The following is a 14,850-nucleotide window of genomic DNA, read 5'->3' as shown; positions in this document are numbered from 1 at the left end:
CAACACAGACTTCCTTTGCTCCTTCTCAAATATTCATAGAAAGAAATCATAGAAACCCTACAGTGCGGAAGGAGGCCATTCGGCCCATCGAGTCTGCACCGACCACAATCCCACCCAGGCCCTACCCCCACATATTTTACTTGCTAATCCCTCTAACCTACGCATCTTGGGACTCTAAGGGGCAATTTTTAACCTGGCCAATCAACCTAACCCGCACATCTTTGGACTGTGGGAGGAAACCGGAGCACCCGGAGGAAACCCACGCAGACACGAGGAGAATGTGCAAACTCCACACAGACAGTGACCCGAGCCGGGAATCGAACCCGGGACCCTGGAGCTGTGAAGCAGCAGTGCTAACCACTGTGCTACCGTGCCACATGTCCTCTGGGGACATGTGCATGAATTCGGAACTTCTGAAGAAAGGAGACACTGCAGTCTTTGTAACACCCACGAATCCTAGTTTATTACGTAAGAACATAACAAGCTGCAAGAGGTAGTAGTAGAGGCGGGTACAATTTTGTCTTTTAAAAAGTGTTTAGACAGTTACATGGGTAAGATGGGTATAGAGGGATGTGGGCTAAACGCGGCCAAAAAAAAAGGACGGCATGGACAAGTCGGGCCGAAGGGCCTGTTTTCATGCTGTAAACCTCTATGACCCAAAGTGGCAGAGGGAGTAATCCCCTCGATCCTGCTCTGCCATTCAAAGGGGAGATGGTGGTACAGTGGTAATGTCACTGAACTGGGAAGTTAACATTCTTGGCTGTGGGTTCAAATCCTATAACTAATGGAGTTTAAATCCAATTAATAAGTGTGAAATATGAGTAATAATGACCATGAAACTATCATCAATTGTTGTAAAAACCCATTTGACTCACTAAAAAAATTTGCCAGCAGGTTGGGCAGCACGGTGGCACAGTGTAACCACTGTGAAACTGTGTAACCATTACCTCACAGCGCCAGGGACCGGGGTTCAATTCAGGCTTGGGGTGACTGTGCGGAGCTAGCATGTCCTCCCCTTGTTTGCATGTTCTCCCCGGGTTTCCACCGGGTGCTCCGGTTTCCTCCCACATTCCAAAGATCATGGTATCATAGAATCCTATAGTGCAGAAGGAGGCCATTCAGCCCATCAAGTCTGCACTGACCACAATTCCACCCAGGCCCTATCCCCACAACCCCATGCAATTACCCTAGCTAGTTCCCCCTGACGCTAAGGGGTAATTTAGCATGGCCAATCCACCTAATCCTCACATCTTTGGACTGTGGGAGGAAATACGGAGATGGGCGGCATGGTAGCACAGTGGTTAGCACTGCTGCTTCACAGCTCCAGGGGGGACCTGGGTTCGAATTCTGGCTTGGGTCGCTGTCTGTGTGGAGTTTGCACATTCTCCCCATGTCTGCGTGGGTTTCCTCCGGGTGCTCCGGTTTCCTCCCACAGTCCAAAGATGTGCGGGCTAGGTTGATTGGCCATTCTAAATTGCCCCTTAGTGTCCCGGGATGCATAGGTTAGAGGGGTTAGTGGGTAAATATGTAGGGATATGTGGATAGGGCCTGAGTGGGATTGTGGTTGGTGTAGACTCAATGGGCCGAATGGCCTCTTTCTGCACTGTAGGATTCTATGAAACCCATACAGACACGGGGAGAATGTGCAAACTCCACACGGAAGTGACCCAAGCCGGGAATCGAACTCAGGTCCCTGGCGCCATGAGGCAGCAGTGCTAACCACTGTGCCACCATGCCACCCACGATATGTGGATTAAGTTGGTTGGCCATGATAAATTGCCCCTTAGTGTCCCAAGTGTAGGTTAGGGGGATTAGTGTAAATAACTGGGGTTGTGGCCTGGGTAAGATGCACTGTCGAAGAGTCGGTACAGACTCAATGGGCTGAATGGCCCCCTTCTGCACTGTTGGCCTTCTCTGATTCTATACCTGATGTGGTGTACATGTGACTCCAGACCTACAACAATCTAGTAGCCTCCTAACTGCCCTCTGAAATTGCTCAGCAAGCTACTCAGTTCAAGGGCAATTAGGAACGGGCAACAAATGCTGGCTTTGCCAGCAACACCCAAATCCCATGAAAGAATTTAAAAAATAAGATCATGGCTGATCTGAGCCTCAGCTCCACTTTCCAGTCAGTTCCCCATTACCCTTGGTTCCCCTATTGTTCAAGGTGCGATATAGCTATGTTGAAACATCTCAAGGTGCTTCACAGCAGCATTGTAAAACAAAGCATGACACCAAACCACATAAATAAATATTTAACACAAAAACAGAAAATGCTGGAAAATCTCAGCAGGTCTGACAGCATCTGTGGGGAGAAAATAGAGCCAACGTTTCGAGTCTAGATGACCCTTCGTTAGAACTGAGAGCAAAGAGTATCAGCAGATAGTTATACTACGAGGGTGGTGGGGTGGGTGGGGGGGTTGTGGTTTGGAATAGGACAAAGAGAATGTAAATAAGGAAACAGAATGTTGAGAAGGTGCTAAAAGTGTCCATTAAGTGATCCGAATGGCAGAGCAGAGGTATAGATTGTTAAAGGACTGCCTGAGGAATGTGACAGACCTACTGAGATTTTCCAGCATTTTCTGTTTTCGTTTCAGATTCCAGCATCCGCAGTATTTTGCTTTTATCTTAAAGAAATATTAGGATAGCTGACCAACAAACTTGGCCAAAGAGGTTGTTAGACGGAGCGTCTTAAAGGTGGCAAGCAAGAAAGAGAGGTGTAGTGAAGGTACTCACTGCAAAGGAGAATCCAAAGAGCTTCTACAAATACATAAACAGCAATAGAGTAACTAGGGAGAGAGTAGGGATTCTTAAGGATCAACAAGGTCATCTATTTGCAGATCCACAAGAGATAGGTGAGATCCTAAATGAATATTTCTCATCAGTCTTCACTGTTGAGAAAACCATGGATGTTAGGGAACTTGGGGAAATAAATAGTGATGTCTTGAGGAGTTCACATGTAACAGAGAAGGAGGTGCAGGAAGTCTTAAAGCACAGCAAGGTAGATAAATCCCCAGGACCTGATGAAGTGTATCCCAGGACATTGTGGGAGACTAGGGAGGAAATTGTAGGTTCCCTAGCAGCGATATTTGAATCATCGATAGTCACAGGTGAGGTGCCTGAAGATTGGAGGGTTGCAAAAGTTGTGCCTTTGTTTAAAAAGGGCTGCAGGGAAAAGCCTGGGAACTACAGGCCGGTGGGCCTCATATCTGTAGTGGGTAAGTTATTAGAAGGTATTTTGAGAGACAGGATCTACAGGCATTTAGAGACGCAAGGACTGATTAGGAACAGTCAGCATGGCTTTGTGAGTGGAAAATCATGTCTCACAAATTTGATTGAGTTTTTTGAAGGGATAGCCAAGAAGGTAGATGAGGGCAGTGCAGTTGATGTTGTCTACATGGACTTTAGCAAGGCCTTTGACAAGGTATCGCATAAGGTTAAATCTCACGGGATCCAGAGTGAGGTAGCCAAATGGATACAAAATTGACTTGATGATAGAAGACAGAGGGTGGTTGTAGAGGGTTGTTTTTCAAACTGGAGGCCTGTGACCCGTGGTGTGCCTCAGGGATCAGTACTGGTCCACTGTTATTTGTCATTTATATTAATGATTTGGATGAGAATTTAGGAGGCATGGTTCGTAAGTTTGCAGATGACACCAAGATTGGCGGCATAGTGGACAGTGAGGAATGTTATCTAGGATTGCAACGGGATCTTGATCAATTTGGCCAGTGGGTTGACGAATGGCAGATGCAGTTTAATTTGGATAAATGCGAGGTGATGCATTTTGGTAGATTGAACCAGGGCAGGACTTACTCAGTTAACGGTAGGGGAGAGTTATAGAACATAGAAATCTCGGGGCACGTGTTCTTAGCTCCTTGAAAGTGGAGTCACAGGTGGACAGAGTGGTGAAGAAGGCATTCGGCATGCTTGGTTTCATTGGTCAGAACACTGAATACAGGAGTTGGGACGTCTTGTTGAAGTTGTACAAGACATTAGTGAGGCCACATTTGGAATACTGTGTACAGTTCTGGTCACCCTATTATAGAAAGGATATTATTAAACTAGAAAGAGTTCAGAAAAGATTTACAAGGATGCTACTGGGAATTGATGGTTTGAGTTATAAGCAGAGGCTGGATAGAATGGGACTTTTTTCTCAGGAGCGTGGGAGGCTGAGGGGTGAACCTATAGAGGTCTATAAAATAATGAGGGGCACAGATCAGCTAGATAGACAACATCTTTTCCCAAGGATAGGGGAGTCTAAAACTAGAGGGCATAGGTTTAAGGTGACAGGGGAGAGATACAAAAGTGTCCAGAGGGGCAATTTTTCACAGAGGGTGGTGAGTATTTGGAACAAGCTGCCAGAGATAGTAGTAGAGGCGGGTACAATTTTGTCTTTTAAAAAGCAGTTAGACAGTTATATAGGTAAGATGTGTATAGAGGGATATGGGCTAAACGTGAGCAATTGGGACTAGCTTAGGGGTTAAAGAATGGGGCAGAATGGACAAGTTGGACCAAAGGGCCTGTTTTCATGTTGTAAACCTCTATGACTCTACCCTGAGTAAAGGAGGCCTAGACATCTTAAAGCATGGCCACCAATGATGGAGCAATAACAGGGGATGCTCAAGAGGCCAGGATTGGAGGATCACAGATATCTTGGAGGGTTGTGGGGCTGGAGGAGATTTACAAAAATACAGAGGTACTAGAAGAATTTCAGAAGGATTTGAAAACAAGGACGAAAATTGCTGTGGTCTCCATTTGAGAAAAAGGACATTGAGGCACTGGAGAATGTTTGCAACAATGATACAAAAAACGAGAGGGTGCAACTAACTGAAAAGATTGAGCAGGCTGGGGCTGTTCTCGCTGGAAAGATATGCCCAAGAGGAGAGCTTTGAACTCTTTGAAATAGCGAAGGAGATTGATAGGGTGAATGTGGAGAAAATAAGAACTAGGAACAGGAGTAAGCCATCTGGCCCCTCAAGCCTGTTCCGCCATTCAATAAGATCATGGCTGGTCTTTAATGATCATGGCTCCACTTACCCGCCCGCTCACCGTAACCCTTAATTCCTTTACTGTTCAAAAATTTATCTATCCTTGCCTTAAAAACATTCAACTAGGTTGCATCAACTGCTTCACTGGGCAGGGAATTCCACAGATTCACAACACCTTGGGTGAAGAAGTTCCTCTTCAACTCAGTCCTAAATCTGCTCCCCCTTATTTTGAGGCCATGCCCCCTAGTACTAGTTTCAAATCTTTCCACTAGTGGGGGAGTCCAGACAAGTGGACACAACAATGAAATAGCCACTAACAGTGAGAATGTGTAATTCTTGCTTTGTGGACTGTTTGAAGTAAATAACATTAACGTACTTGAGGGGAAATTTGGGCCAGAATTCTCCGATCTCGTTTGTCCCGCCAGCCAAAACATTCACTGCAGTGGGACCAGAGAATCCCAGTTGCGGGTGAGGTTAGAGAATTCCAGCCTTGATGTTCAAACACGGGAGAAGGGTAGCAAGGGATAAAGTGAAGGAAGCTTGTGTGAAGTATAAAAACTGACATAGAGCTGCTGGTTGAATGTCCTGCTCCAATGCTGCAGTTTCTATGTAAAGCTGAACATTCTTGATAAAAATCATGTTTTACATCTCGATAGATTAGTGAGTTGGAATATTTGAAAGTGAATTCTGATAGTCTTAAAAATCTGTCAGGTTTACTGAGGTGTGAAATGGGGCTACCTAACTCTGTCTTTTGCAGGGAACTGATGGCCTCGAGTTATGCTGAGACTCACTACAGCCAGACTGGAGAGCAAAGAACCAGCTACCCTGACCACAAGGTAAGTCTGTGAAATGTTGTATGTGACTGGGAAGAACTGGATACAAGGTGGCTACAATGGGTGATCTGAGAGAGCAGAAGCTGGAGCTGATCTAAGTGTTACCTATTGTTAATCATTTGACAGCACATTGCTGAGCTGTGCCATGTAAATAACTGGTACGGTTGTCCTCAGATATCCAAAATACCATGTATGGTCTTGCATCTTATAAAGCGGAAACAGTCACGAGAGAGGTTAGTTTTAAAAATCTACCAAGCTAAATAAAAGAAGCAGCTTGTATCATTGGCCTAGATTTTGAGGTCAGTGGCGAATGGACGGTGCTCACTTCCCATTACTCTTCGCACACACTTTCTTGCATTGTGACTTTTGGTAATTAGAAATACCAGTGTGGCCATGGAGGATTTGGACCTTGCGTGAATGGGAAAAGCAATGGTGTGTCTCCTTAATCTATCTTGAAGAATTCTCACACTGAGACGTGCAGAACTTAAATCAGGAATTTGAACTGGAATAACTAAGTCAAAGTCAGAGAATTTACAGAATGTAAATTAAGGAATGGGAAGGAAAGATGCGATTAAGAGTGAAAGATAAAAGAGGAAAAATAAATTATAAAGTGTATTTTACCCTTTTAATAAATTTCTAATAGTAATTAAAACCTGACAGAATGAGATTCCATATTTGTTAAAATACATTTTTGGTGCCAGGCCATTAAAAATTCTCTTGAACATGAATGGACAAGCCTAATGTTTTCTAGGAATATAGCCTACAAGTACCTGAACATTGTGTTGTTGCATGTATTTGAATGGTGAGTCTCTCAGTGAGGCACCAGTAGTGACGCTTGTGGAGGAGCAAGGCAATGTGGATAACACATCCTGATTTTTGTATTTAACTGTGCACATGTTGGGAGGTGGGTAGTTGCTGTCCAATTTACAGTGTCAGTGAGCTCTGATTTCTTCACTGACAGTCCAAAGATGTGCGGGTTAGGTTGATTGGCCAGGTTAAAAATGGCCCCTTAGAGTGCTGAGATGCGTAGGTTAGAGGGATTAGCGGGTAACAATATGTGGGGGTAGGGCCTGGGTGGGATTGTGGTCGGTGCAGACTCGACGGGCCGAATGACCTCCTTCTGCACTGTAGGGTTTCTGTGATTCTGTGATTCCTACTGCAAAATCCAGGCTGTTGTAACATTTTTCAGAGCCTGAACATGCCTCAAAATGTTTTACAGTCAATGAAATACTTAGAACCGTGTTCACTGATGTTGGCAACCAATTAATGTACAAGATGCCATAAGCACCAGATGGGCAGCATTTTATGGGTCACTATTGGTGGGCATTGTGGGGGTGGGGCAGGACCCGTAAAATTACCGGGGTGGCCTTACTGCTCCCTTCCGCCCCACCCTGATCTATCCACAATACAGACAGCCAGCAAAGCCTGCCCTTGCCCTGACCTAGCCCACTCCATCAAACTTAAGAGGCCAGCTAAGGGTCCATTTCCGGACCAGTCTCACTTTTGAGGCCAGCAGGAGGAGTTCAGGGATGGAGAGGAAGCCTGGAAGGCCACCCTGTTGAGGCCACAGGCTGGAAAGGTCTTGGGCACGAGGACAGAGGGGGGGTTGGGGGTGGTGAGGAGCGTAATTATAAGTGTGCATCCATCATTAGTCCTCTTTCTGTTTTGTCATGTGTTTGGGGTCTGGATGGGGTTCTTTGGGTAAGTAAGCAGCTCAAGACTGTAGTTTATTAAAACCATGGCTGTTTATTTAGAGCTACTGTCTATATACTGGGACCTCTGCATGAGGTTGAAATTCCCCTCCCTCCAAATCTTTGCTGCTCAGTCATGTGATGTTGCATTACCATCATATGTCTCTGATGTTAACCCTTTACTCTACACACTCCAGTTCAGGTCCAATGCTGTTTCGTGAGCTGAAGCCTCAATTCACTACATGGACAAAGATGTTGAGGAATTGGGGTGGGGGAAAGATCAAATGATTTGTATTCTGTGCATTTTCTATATATTACCAATAAGTCAGTTCATCAGCACCTGCGCAGAGTTCAGAGATGTTCTACTATTTGAAGCTTTGGCTCCAATGTTAGTGGGTGTGGTAAGTTTAAAACCCACCTCTTGCACAGATCCAAGCTAGCCGAACAAAGATTTTTCAGTCATGAGGCACAGACCTCAGTTATCTTTTCCCAGCAAGGTATTCCTGTCATCACATGGATACAGTAAGAGTTTTGCTCTCTTGAGAGCAGATTTCCACTCCATCTGATGAAGGAGCAGCGCTCCGAAAGCTAATGGTATTTGCTACCAAATAAACCTGTTGGACTTTAACCTGGTGTTGTTAAAACTCTTACTGTGTTTACCCCAGTCCAACGCCGGCATCTCCACATCATGATCACATGGATAGCCAGAGAACACCAACATTAAACTTCAAGAATTGGGGCTCACAGCACAAGAGTCTTGAGTAACAGGACTGGGAGGAAGTCAGGGTTTAGAGTGAATGCACAGAAACTCACGCAGATTTGCTGCATGAATGACCAAGATTCACTGGACCATAAACACTGAAGGCAAAATGTTTATCATTGTATTCCATATTCTCCAGTGTTGCCGTAAGCTGGACTAATCTAATCGCTGTTCCACATGATATCCAGGCAATGCTTTGTCATTATTAACCTGTTTGCTTGTGTTTCAGGCACACTGCTTTTATCATGGCAATGTGAAAGGTTTCGAGCACTCCAGTGTAGTACTAAGCACGTGCAGAGGACTGCGGTAAGATTGCCGATGCATGCATTTGACAACCTTGAGTGACAAACTACTTCACAATATTAAAGAAAATCATCGTTATATTTGCAAATTGCCACTCAAATTATACAAGCAAATTTTCCTTCAGTTAAGCAGATGTGTGGGTATGATTGAGGTGGCGATGGGGTTGGGGATGTGGATTGGTGTGGGGCAAGGGGGAAACACTGCACGTGGCATGAGCCAACAGCGGCAAGGTTGGCAATTATTACACAATTTCTTGATGCCTTGAGGTGACAGTGAATTTTCTCCGTGAACCACTGCAGTCTTAGTGATGATGGTGCTCCTATGATATCTTCCAATGGAAAATTCATAAGCTTGCATTCCTATAGCACCTTTCACTGGCTCACAAACAACAGCATTCTTTTCAGTAGGCATGGTCAAGGGAATGTTGGGAAATGCACCAACCAGTTGCCAATTATCCGGGTCCAATAATTGACCAGATAATCTGTTCTTGTTGCCATTGGATTAGGGGTAAGTCAGGAAGATTCCACGTACTTTAAAAAAAAACACCATTAGCTTTTATCTCAGCAAAAGAACTAAGATGGAATCTTAGTTTAATGTCTCACCTTAGGAAATCAGGAGGTGAGTTACTCTCCGCAGAATTCCCAGACTCTGATCTGCTGTTGTAGCCATAGTATTTGTATGCCCGTTCCTGTTCAGTTTCTGGTCAATGGCAACCCCTAGAATGTTGATTGTGGGAGAATTCAGCAATTGTAGTGCCATTGAATGTCAAATGGAGATGGTTAGGTTCTCTCACTAGATATGGCCATTGTCTGGCACTTGTGTGGCATCGATGCTACTTGCTACTTAACAGCCAACAATGAATGTTGTTCAGATATTGTTGCATTTGGCCTAGGCTGCTTCAGTATGTGAGGAGTTGCAGATGGTACTGAACATTGTGCGGTTATCAGCAAATATCCTCACTTCTGACCTTCTGATGGAGGGAAGGTCATTGAAGCAGCTGAAGATGGTTGGACCCATGTGCGCAGATCTTTGAATCCAGTACAAGAGTGTTACTATTGAAGCAAGACTGATTCCTCCCCTAGGAAATTCCAGTAATGATGATGAAGGAACAGGGATATCCATTCTTGCCAGTATGGTCCATGGCCTGGAGGAGAGCCGCATGATTATGATACTCTCACAACATACTGCTCTTATCCTTTGTGATCGTAGAACTTACAGGGAGAAGGAGAAAAGCAAATTACTGCGTGAGAAAGAGATATTGTTGAAGTCACCCTGGTGTGCAGGAAGAGAGACATGCCAGTGGCATGCACCAGCAGGTTAGGTTTCCACCCAGCGTCTTTAATCATTCATCCAATATTGCCAAAGTGGTCATCCTTCACATATTCCCCATGGCAGAACTACTCAATAATATTTTGTTGAGAGCCACAGTTCCTAGCATTGTTCTGTTGAAGACCAGTCTTGAAATATTATAACATAATAGACTATGGAATGTGAGCTCCTGATTTCTATCACATTTCATAGAGGCAGTTACACCTTCCAAGGAAAAAGGGATGAACATGTCCAGGGAAAATTATCATCCATATAGTTCTGTCAAGGAGCCTTTTTACTGAGCAAGTGAATGTTGGTGTTACATTGCTCCTAACAGCAATCGCTCACCTCGCTGTTAAACTCCATCGGCTAACAACTCCTAATATCTACGTTTAGTTATTGGTGAACAGGACTCACTTGGAATAGGATCTGTTTCATATTTAAATAGCTGGAAACTTGAGTCATGTTACCTGGCAACCAGTGCCATTAATGTCTCATGCGGCAAATCAAAGCTGTGTTCAAAGTGAAGATTGCTGTGTTGATGGAGCAATTATGAGGTCTTAGGAGTATGGAAGCAGCTGGGGATCATTTAAGCAGATGTTCAGGAGTTTGATGGCTAAGGTCGGTTTAAAAAGGGATTTTTCTATTTATATCTCTGAAGGAAGGCCACAGGACAGGTCCCAGGATGAAAACAATGAACTTCCTGTAATGGATTTATTGACAAGGTCAAACAAAGCAGCTCACTAATGTTTATATGGAAACAAGGGAACAGATTTTGTGCAGGTGGAGGTTTTTGTTCTTCAAGAACTTTTGCAAAGGTTTTGTGTTTGACTTTTGTTTCACAAGGCCAAATTGCTTTTCTTAACATCACACACAGTTCCAATCTGAACTATCTATCTTTACTGTGAAGACCTCACGCCAATAATACAATGCCTTTGACAGAAACAGTAGCTCAACAGTATCATCCGTGCCTCTTGAGTGAGAAGATTGTGGGTTTGTGCACTTCCTCTTGAGTTTTGAGCACATAATCCAGCCTAGCAGCCTGCGATGGTCGAGTGGTGTTATCGCTCAACTATTACCCCAACAGCTCAGCTAATGTTCTGGGGACTCGGGTTCGAATTCCGCCATCAAATGGTGAAATTTGAATTCAATAAAAATATCTAGAATTAAGAATATACTGATGACCATGAAATCATTGTCGATTGTCGGAAAAACCCATCTGGTTCGTTAATGTCCTTTAGGGAAGGAAAGCTGCCGTCCTTACCTGGTCTGGCCTACGTTTGATTCCAGAGCCACAGCAATGTGTTTGACTTGCAACTGCCCCCTGTAATGCTCGAGGGCAACTAGGAATGGGCAGTAAATGCTGGCTGGCCAGCCAGCGACGCCTATGTCCCAAGAATGAATAAAAAAGGCTTTGCTGCACTTCTGTGGGAGTGCGGCATTGTCAGAGGTACTGCCCTTTGTGTGAGATGTTAAACTGAGGTCCTTTCAGGTGGATGTTAAAGATCTTGTGGTGTAAGGCGAAGAAGAATAGGGAAGTTCTCTTGAGGCCTTTGCAAATGTTTATCCTTTAGCCAACAGCACCAGCAAAGACTGAATGGATTTCCAACTTCTCCCTGGGTACAAGTCTGACATTGCGGTTTGGCTGGATAGGACAGAAGCTGTGATTGGTGGAAATGAAAAATTGGGCATTTGGTATAAGGAGATGTTGATCTGCAAAGTTAGTTTTACAAATGGGCAGCAGTTGAAAATCTGAATTAGGAGATTGTGGGTTCAAAGACCATTCCAGAGACTTGAGCAAATAATTTAGGTTGACACTGGGCGGAATTTTCTGATTTCCTTGGCTCAGTATGGTTTTGGGTGGGGAAAGAGGTGATTAGCCCGTTGGCGGCGTTGGCAGGTTTTTGTGTCGCATTTTTAGGATCTCAGAAAAGAAAATGGCAGCACGTGTTTCACTCCACCTCCATGTGGGCGGCCTCTGATTCTCCTGCCCCGCCATCAGCTGAGTGCTTCAGTCACCGGAGTGCTCCATTTAATAGTCGCCCAAGCACTTCCCGGCCAATGGCTGCAAGGAGGTCTGCTTCAAGATTCTCAGAGGGCTCCCTCACCAGAATGCTCGAGAGAGTCGTCACACCTTATACCTGTAGATGGTGAGGAGTCCCTTGGGCAAGGTCACCAAACCCGCATGGGTGGCGGTGGCAGCACTGGGTAAGTGCCAGCTCGCTGCAGAGGATGATGCAAGATCATGAATGTGCTCCTTTATTCAGCCAGGGTAAGTCACTCTGCTCATTACTCTCCACATTCCGCCATTCACCCACTCACACATCCACCAGGAGCTCACTCTGTGCTACCTGAAGGGAAACCACCACTTGTTCTCCCACACAGTTCTTCATCTCCCCAGCAGCTCATCTCTTCATCCCTGCTCCCACTTACTACCCACACACGCCAGGCATCCTTAGCATCTGCCCTGGCACGCAGCCTGCTTACACTCTCTCCATCTGTTTTCATGCGGGACAAGTTAGCTCACAACAAGAGGGAGAGATCACAGACAGGTGGAGGGATGCCTGAGATTAAAATCCTCTCTCGATTTGAGGAGAAAGCCCTCCAGCTGGCGAGCAAGAGAAGATGATCGCTCCTCGCTGAGGGAGAGGTGGGTACCAAAACACCAAGTGAGGACCCAGAACCATCATACGTTACAGCAAGCGTGAGTCCTGTCTGTTCTATCGTCACGTGCCAGCACTGCATCTCCTTTCTCTTGCAGGCAGATGAGGGGAGCATCCCAGTGCTTCCGGCCAGGCACAGGAGCCCACCCCAGACAACAGCTCTGATGAATTTTTGGATATGCAGATCAAAGGTGGCACAATGGTTAACAGTGTTGCAAAGAACAAAGAACAGTACAGCACAGGAAACAGGCCCTTTGGCCCTCCAGGCCTGTGCTGCTCCTTGGTCCAACTAGACCAATCGTTTATATCCCTCCATTCCCAGGCTGCTCACGTGACTATCCAGGTAAGTCTTAAACGATGTCAGCGTGTCTGCCTCCACCACCCTACTTGGCAGCGCATTCCAGGCCCCCACCACTCTCTGTGTAAAAAACGTCCCTCTGATATCTGAGTTATACTTCGCCCCTCTCACCTTGAGCCCGTGACCCCACGTGATCGTCACTTCTGATCTGGGAAAAAGCTTCCCACCGTTCACCCTATCTATCCCCTTCATAATCTTGTACACCTCTATTAGGTCTCCCCTCATTCTCCGTCTTTCCAGGGAGAAGAAGCCCAGTTTACCCAATCTCTCCTCATAGCTAAGACCCTCCATACCAGGCAACATCCTGGTAAGCCTTCTTTGCACTCTCTCTAACGCCTCCACGTCCTTCTGGTAGTGCGGCGACCAGAACTGGACGCAGTACTCCAAATGTGGCCTAACCAGCGTTCTATACAGCTGCATCATCAGACTCCAGCCTTTATACTCTATACCCCATCCTATAAAGGCAAGCATACCATATGCCTTCTTCACCACCTTCTCCACCTGTGTTGCCACCTTCAAGGATTTGTGGACTTGCACACCTAGGTCCCTCTGTGTTTCTACACTCTTGATGGCTCTGTCATTTATTGTATAACTCCTCTCTACATTATTTCTTCCAAAATGCATCACTTCGCATTTATCTGGATTAAATTCCATCTGCCACCTCTCCGTCCAATTTTCCAACCTATCTATATCCTGCTGTATTGCCTGACAATGCTCATCGCTATCCGCAAGTCAACACTCGGAGAACTGCTGGAGACCAGGAATCTGCTGAGGCCCAGTTATGATGTGCCTCTCGACCTGGCCATGCCTCAGTTGCTGGAGTTCCAAAGGCAAAGGGAACATCAGGAAGTGATGTCAGCTACACCCCCTGGATTGAAAGACCAAATGAGGAGTCCCAATGTCTTCAATCTGAGGAGATTGTGTCGGCACTCCGAGGCAGCCCGGTCAACACTGCGAGGGTGGCAGACGCAATGGAGACCTTAATGCGAGATTCTGTCTGCGCTGGTGGAAGGCATTAATTCCATGGTGCATGAGGTGCACTCCATGGTGCAGGGCATGAATTCCAGGTGTAAGTACTTGTGGACATCCACAAGTGCCAACACCAGAGGATGATGGGGTTTCTTGACCTCACTCCAGCTGCCCCTCACTCCCAAGGGAAAAACCAGGAGCTCTGGGGACTCATAAGGAGGAGGAGAAGCTGGTACACAGCCTGGGGCCTTCCACCCAGGAGACTCTGGGAGCGTCCAGCTCATCTGACTGCTCTCTCAGCTCCAGACTCACAGACTGAGAAGGGTGGCACCACTGCACTCGTGCTGCTGAAAGCAGGCTGGGGCCCTCTCGGGGTCAACCCTCCAGAGGATGCCCACCAAGGTCATCACAGACAACAGGACATGGTAGACAGCAGGCTGCCTCCACCTCCGCTGTGAATCCTGGGGATACACCAAGACAAAGTGGAAGGGTTAGAAAAATCAAGAAGATCAAGTTGTGCAGCATAGGCAAAGGTGTGAGGCACTTGTAGGTGGCAATCACCTATGTAATGCAACAACTCCTGTAAATGAAATAAATCTCACTTATTGCAACCTCGCTATGGCTTCCTGCTCTCATAAGATAGCTTCACGTTATGCTGCTTAGACAACTGTGCCCATATTCCACTGAAAGGCTGGATGCTCACTCCAGAGCCACTTCTTTGCAAGGCTGCCAGCTCATCAATTGGCATTCCCTCACAGTGACAGAACATCAGTCATGCCCTTGTGTTCCTGACGATGAGGAGCTGGGATTATTCTCCTTACAACAAGGACGCTAAGGGGAGATGTAATGAAGGGATTCAAAATTAGGAGGGATTTTGATGGAGTAAATAAGCAGAAATTGTTTACTGTGGGCCAGTAATCAGGGGGCATAGATTTTAAGTAATTTAGAAGAAAATGATAGGATTTTTTTTCTTACAA

At 45.8% G+C, this 14,850-nt stretch overlaps 1 protein-coding gene across 1 annotated transcript in view; it reads left to right on the top strand.

The window, feature by feature from the left end:
• The window catches only part of adam19b (ADAM metallopeptidase domain 19b), a 145,570-nt gene that overhangs the window by 71,102 nt on the left and 59,618 nt on the right, over positions 1–14,850 (top strand). Inside the window, exons 4-5 of the mRNA XM_078231651.1 lie at positions 5,746–5,824; positions 8,502–8,578. Of these exons, the coding sequence (XP_078087777.1) occupies positions 5,746–5,824; positions 8,502–8,578 (156 nt within the window). The remainder of the gene's footprint in view (positions 1–5,745; positions 5,825–8,501; positions 8,579–14,850) is intronic.

The sequence above is a fragment of the Mustelus asterias genome, chromosome 16, assembly GCF_964213995.1.
Source record: "Mustelus asterias chromosome 16, sMusAst1.hap1.1, whole genome shotgun sequence".
Lineage (NCBI taxonomy): Eukaryota > Metazoa > Chordata > Chondrichthyes > Carcharhiniformes > Triakidae > Mustelus > Mustelus asterias.
This window is presented reverse-complemented; position numbering and strand designations above follow the sequence as displayed.